Here is a 1,628-nt window from a genome sequence, read left to right as displayed (position 1 = left end):
GTGGCCTTGTGCAGCTCAGTGACTTGCAGAGGCCCAGAGAAGCATCCAGTGATAGGGGGAGCCTCACTGTGCCTGTTGGATATGTCTTTGCACAGTTGATGAAGGAAGAACCATTTTTCTCCTCATTGCCAGCAATAGGACACTTAAGATTCAAAGGAAACTGTAGTGCATGGAAATGCTTTTTTCCAGCTTGTGGAGGAGGGAGAAGAGGCGTAGCTGTCTTGGACCCTTGAGTGTGCCCCCTCTGCCCAGTGGCATCTTCCAGGCTGACCAGATCCCCAGGTGTCCATCCTCCTTGACAGCCGGAGCCAAATGCACGTGAGGATAAGGAGCAGGGAGGGCTGACTTGGCTCTCCTGCCCGGGCAGCTGGTTCCAGAGTTCTCAAGCCCTTTCTCCCCTGGAGATGGAGCACTTTGGGGATTTGGGCAGATGCTCACACCACAGCAGCTGAAAGTGAGCCGCAGCAGCCATCAGTCTGAGTGGAAGTAAATGCTTACAACAATTCTCAACAAGGAAGGGAAGTGGGTGAATCTGATGACACAAAACTCTGACTTTCCTATTTCCAGCAAAGGGTGCCTTGTAGTTCTCCGTCAGTTACAGGGAATAAAATGCAGGCTGGGGAGCAGAAGGAGGGGAAGGCCTGGAATCTTTGGCCTTCCCTTAGTTGTCCCTGACAGCCTTCAGGGATGCTCCAGTTGAGTGCAGGGGAAAACAGGAGGCGTGATGTGAGAGCAGGGAAACGGGTATCCCAGGAGCTGGTGTCAAAGAGGGAGAGTGGGAGCTTTGCCCAGGAGCTGTTCAGAGCAGTTGAAATTGCGCCAGTAACCAGCGGTTCTGCAGCCAACGGTGGGACTGAGCTCTCTGCTGTTTCTTCCTGCTGCCCCTTGCGGATGGAGAGTGGAGGTTCTTGTCTCAGTTCCCCCTCAGAATCAACCACTGTGAGACAGCTTGACACTATCTTCCCAGGCAGCACAGTAATACTCAGCCTCATCTTCAGCCTGGGCATTGGTGATGGTTAGATAGTTGGGGTTCCCCCAATTGCTGGAGCCCGAGAACCGATCCGGGATCCCTTCTCCCTTGCTGCTTCCAGACAGCACGAACTGGGGACGCTGCCCAGGCTGCTGTCGGTACCAGCCGAAATACCAGTTTCCTGCAGGACTTGCAGTGCAGGCGAGTTTAACGGTTTGGCCTAGAGACACAGACTGCGACGGAGGCTGAGTTACAACTCGTTGTGCGCTGGCACCTGTGCGAAAAGGGAGAGAGCAGTGTCACGCCTTCCATTCAATACACTTCTGGGAAGACACGAAAAGGAACACAGAGGCCATTTCTGGGTTCTCAGGAAAGTGCGCTTTTCACCCCTTACCTGTCCAGTAAGTGAGAAGCGTGCAAAGGATCAGTGCCCAGCCCATGGCGACGGCTCCCGAAGAGTCTGGGTCTCTGATGGAAGGAAGCCCTGCCGGGCTGCCTCCTGCGCCGTTCCTTAAATCCCTCCTGGAGGAAGACCCGCTCCGCCCCCCCATGCAAATCAGCGCTCTGAGCACTGCGACTCCACTCAAGGTCGCAGCACCGCTGGGTCTCCCCAGCGTCCCAGGGCTCCTGGGGCAACGGGCTGGAAGGAGGTCTCCAC

At 55.6% G+C, this 1,628-nt stretch overlaps 1 gene segment (V, D, J or C); it reads right to left on the bottom strand.

Annotated features, from left to right (window-relative positions):
* Positions 1-930: 930 nt before the first annotated feature.
* LOC123028411 lies at positions 931-1,455 on the bottom strand. The segment is given in 2 exon segments: positions 931-1,244; positions 1,365-1,455. Coding segments are annotated over 2 exon segments (360 nt in total).
* Positions 1,456-1,628: the final 173 nt, after the last annotated feature.

Source organism: Varanus komodoensis, unplaced genomic scaffold, assembly GCF_004798865.1.
Source record: "Varanus komodoensis strain SLA01 unplaced genomic scaffold, ASM479886v1 scaffold3640, whole genome shotgun sequence".
NCBI classification, from domain to species: Eukaryota; Metazoa; Chordata; class Lepidosauria; order Squamata; family Varanidae; genus Varanus; species Varanus komodoensis.
This window is presented reverse-complemented; position numbering and strand designations above follow the sequence as displayed.